Source organism: Myotis brandtii, unplaced genomic scaffold (genome assembly GCF_000412655.1).
Source record: "Myotis brandtii unplaced genomic scaffold, ASM41265v1 scaffold496, whole genome shotgun sequence".
Taxonomy (NCBI): domain Eukaryota; kingdom Metazoa; phylum Chordata; class Mammalia; order Chiroptera; family Vespertilionidae; genus Myotis; species Myotis brandtii.
In genome coordinates, this window is record NW_005368921.1 from 475,396 (window position 1) to 478,228 (window position 2,833).

The 2,833-nt window shown below is 37.0% G+C and overlaps 1 protein-coding gene across 4 annotated transcripts in view; it reads right to left on the reverse strand.

Moving 5' to 3' along the window:
- SARNP (SAP domain containing ribonucleoprotein) overlaps window positions 1-2,833 on the reverse strand; it is a 63,701-nt gene that overhangs the window by 43,724 nt on the left and 17,144 nt on the right. For all 4 annotated transcript variants that reach the window (XM_014548133.1, XM_014548130.1, XM_014548131.1 and 1 more), the window contains exons 3-4: window positions 1,711-1,757; window positions 1,419-1,486 (exon numbers count right to left, since the gene is read on the reverse strand). In XM_014548133.1, coding sequence (XP_014403619.1) covers window positions 1,419-1,486; window positions 1,711-1,757 — 115 coding nt within the window. The remainder of the gene's footprint in view (window positions 1-1,418; window positions 1,487-1,710; window positions 1,758-2,833) is intronic.

Genomic DNA, 2,833 nt, shown 5'->3' on the forward strand with positions numbered 1-2,833 from the left:
GTGGGGTGAGCTGTAAGGGGTCGGAAAAAGAGGACATATGTAATACTTTCAACAGTAAAGATTAAAAAAAAAAGAAAGGAAGCATTACCTGAGATAACTGTTCCAAAAAAAAGATCTCCAGATGTGAAAAAAAAATCAAGAAACCAACAATATGCACAGTGTGTAACCATATGTATCCGTATATACACATACCATGTAATATATTACAAAAGAATATATTGAAAACCTCTAGGAAATCAGATGGGGGTGAAAACAAGGGCTACTCGAGTGTATGTCCTGTTTGACTTTTTATTAGTCTATATATTGCATTTTATAGGTAAATGCATTAACACATCTATGAGGAACAAAACTGTTAAAAGGGACTCAACTGTTCTTAATGTGCTAGAGCAGTGGTCGGCAAACTCATTAGTCAAGAGCCAAATATCAACAGTACAACAGTTGAAATTTCTTTTGAGAGCCAAATTTTTTAAACTTAAACTATATAGGTAGGTACATTGTTATTAACTTAATTAGGGTACTCCTAAGGCTTAGGAAGAGCCACACTCAAGGGGCCAAAGAGCCGCGTGTGGCTCGTGAGCCGCAGTTTGCCGACCACGGTGCTAGAGAATAAGATGGCCAGACATTTGTAGAAAGAGCCCCAAATAAAAAATGTTTATAACATAGTGGGACAGTTTAAATAAATCAAGATCTACTTTCCAAAATATCACATGATCTCACTCATTCATGGATAATAAAGACCATTACAAACTTTTAAACAATAATAGATACAGAGGCAGAGCTGCCTCAAACTGATTGTCAAACTGCAGTGGGAAGGCCAGAGAGGGTTGGGGGGCAGAAGGGAGGGGAGTAAGAGATCAACCGAAGGACTTGTATGCATGCATATAAGCATAACTAATGGACATAAGACACTGGACATATGTAATACCCTTTATAATACTTATTATAATATTTTTTTAAAAAGAAAAAAAAAAAAGATCTACTTTCCACTCTAGTATTTTGTCCTCCCCTCCTCTACTGTAATTCAAAACGGTAGAGAGAATAGTGTACTGGAAAGGCAAAGTCTCTGCTCAGCACTCTCCTTCCTTACAAAATTCCTTATATGCAGAGAATTTGTATAATTCACTATACAGAAAGAGAATTATCTATTATGGTGATACAACAAAGGCTAGAAGACCTAAACTTTGAGCTTAAAACTTCCTGGTCCTAATAAACTATTACATAAACCAGAGACAAACTACTTTGCTTCACTGAGACCATATACTTGAAATGAAATAGACTCTTCTGAAAATGTATGGTCTACTGAGAAATGAAAAAGTCAACAAGAACACATAAAAGTTAAACAAAATGAAACACTAATATCCCACCCTCAAATCCAGAATTGTCTGCTCTGTACTCAAATTATAAAAACAGATAGTTACACATCAACAGTTTTTTCAGGGGGTTCTTCCTCTTTAACAGGCAGTTCTATGGGCTTTGGTTCTTCTTCCTAAAATCAAATGAAACAGGATATTTAATATAAATCAAGAGTAAAAACCTATCAGTAGAAGAATATGAAAACTAAAATGAACCAGTCTTTCAGAATCTTCATTCCCCCACTACACTCCCTTAACAAGTTAGTATTTAAGCCCTCTAATGACTGATGTTAAGTAATGTTGCCAAGGTAGCAACACACTGTCATGTCAGTGATCAACCTTATTCTCTCCAACTCACCTCTGTTTCATCTCCTAGTACGTCTTCTTCATTTGCCTCCTCTTCAGCTAAAGAATATTAAAATATTCAGGTCAAGCCCTGCTACAAAACCATATTGATCACTTCACTCAGGCTAAAATTATAATCATTTTGCTTTCCCAAAATACAATTCAATAATGAAGGCAGAACTAATGCTGGTAAAAATGCTCCACAGAGAAGATAAAACTGTTTTCTCCATCTAACATTAGTACAAAGTTGAAGTTCAGCTGAACTGAAGAACTAAATGTAATGAGGTCAAATTTAAATATTAATATTAATATGGGAGAATACCTTTAAGATTTAGTGGTAGGGAAAGATTTCTAAAATTAAAAAAAAAAAAAAGAAGACGCAAGCCCTGATAGTGTTGCTCAGTGGTTGAGCATCGACCTAGGAACCAGGAGGTCTCGCTTTGATTCCTGGTCAGGGCACATGCCGGGTGACAGGTTCGGTCCCCAGTGGGGGCATGTAGAAGGCAACCAATGGATGATTCCCTCTTGTCATTGCTGTTTCTATCTCTCTCTTCCTCTCCCTTCCTCTCTGAAGTCAACACAAATATATATATGTTACACACACACACACACACACACACACACACACACACACACACACACACCCCAAAAGCAAAAATAGTATGAAAAAGCCCTGGCTGGTGTGGCTCAGTTGGTTGGAGCATCGTCGCCCTGTGTACGGGAAAGTCACGGGTTCGATTCCCTGTCAGGGAACATGGGAAGCGACCAATCAATGTATCTCTCTCACATCGATGTCTCTCCCCCCCCGCCCTTTCCCTCCTTCCCTAAAATCATTTTTTAAAAATGTAATATGAAAAAAATTGCAGATTTTTTTTTAAACTAAGGAAAAACACCATGGAAAAGGAAACAAATGACACAGAAGATATTAGTCTAAAACCAACAAGGGGATAGTTACTACTCCCTCTGTCCCATAATTATAGTAGCAAGTGAATATTTAAACGGGAATTATTGGCGAATGTAGCTGTAAGTTATGTTGTAGCGCAAAATTGCGAAGCCTTCAATCAAAATCAATGTTTCATGACATCTGTCATTTGTTTTGACACATCTTTCAATTTTTAGGTTAATCTAATTATTAC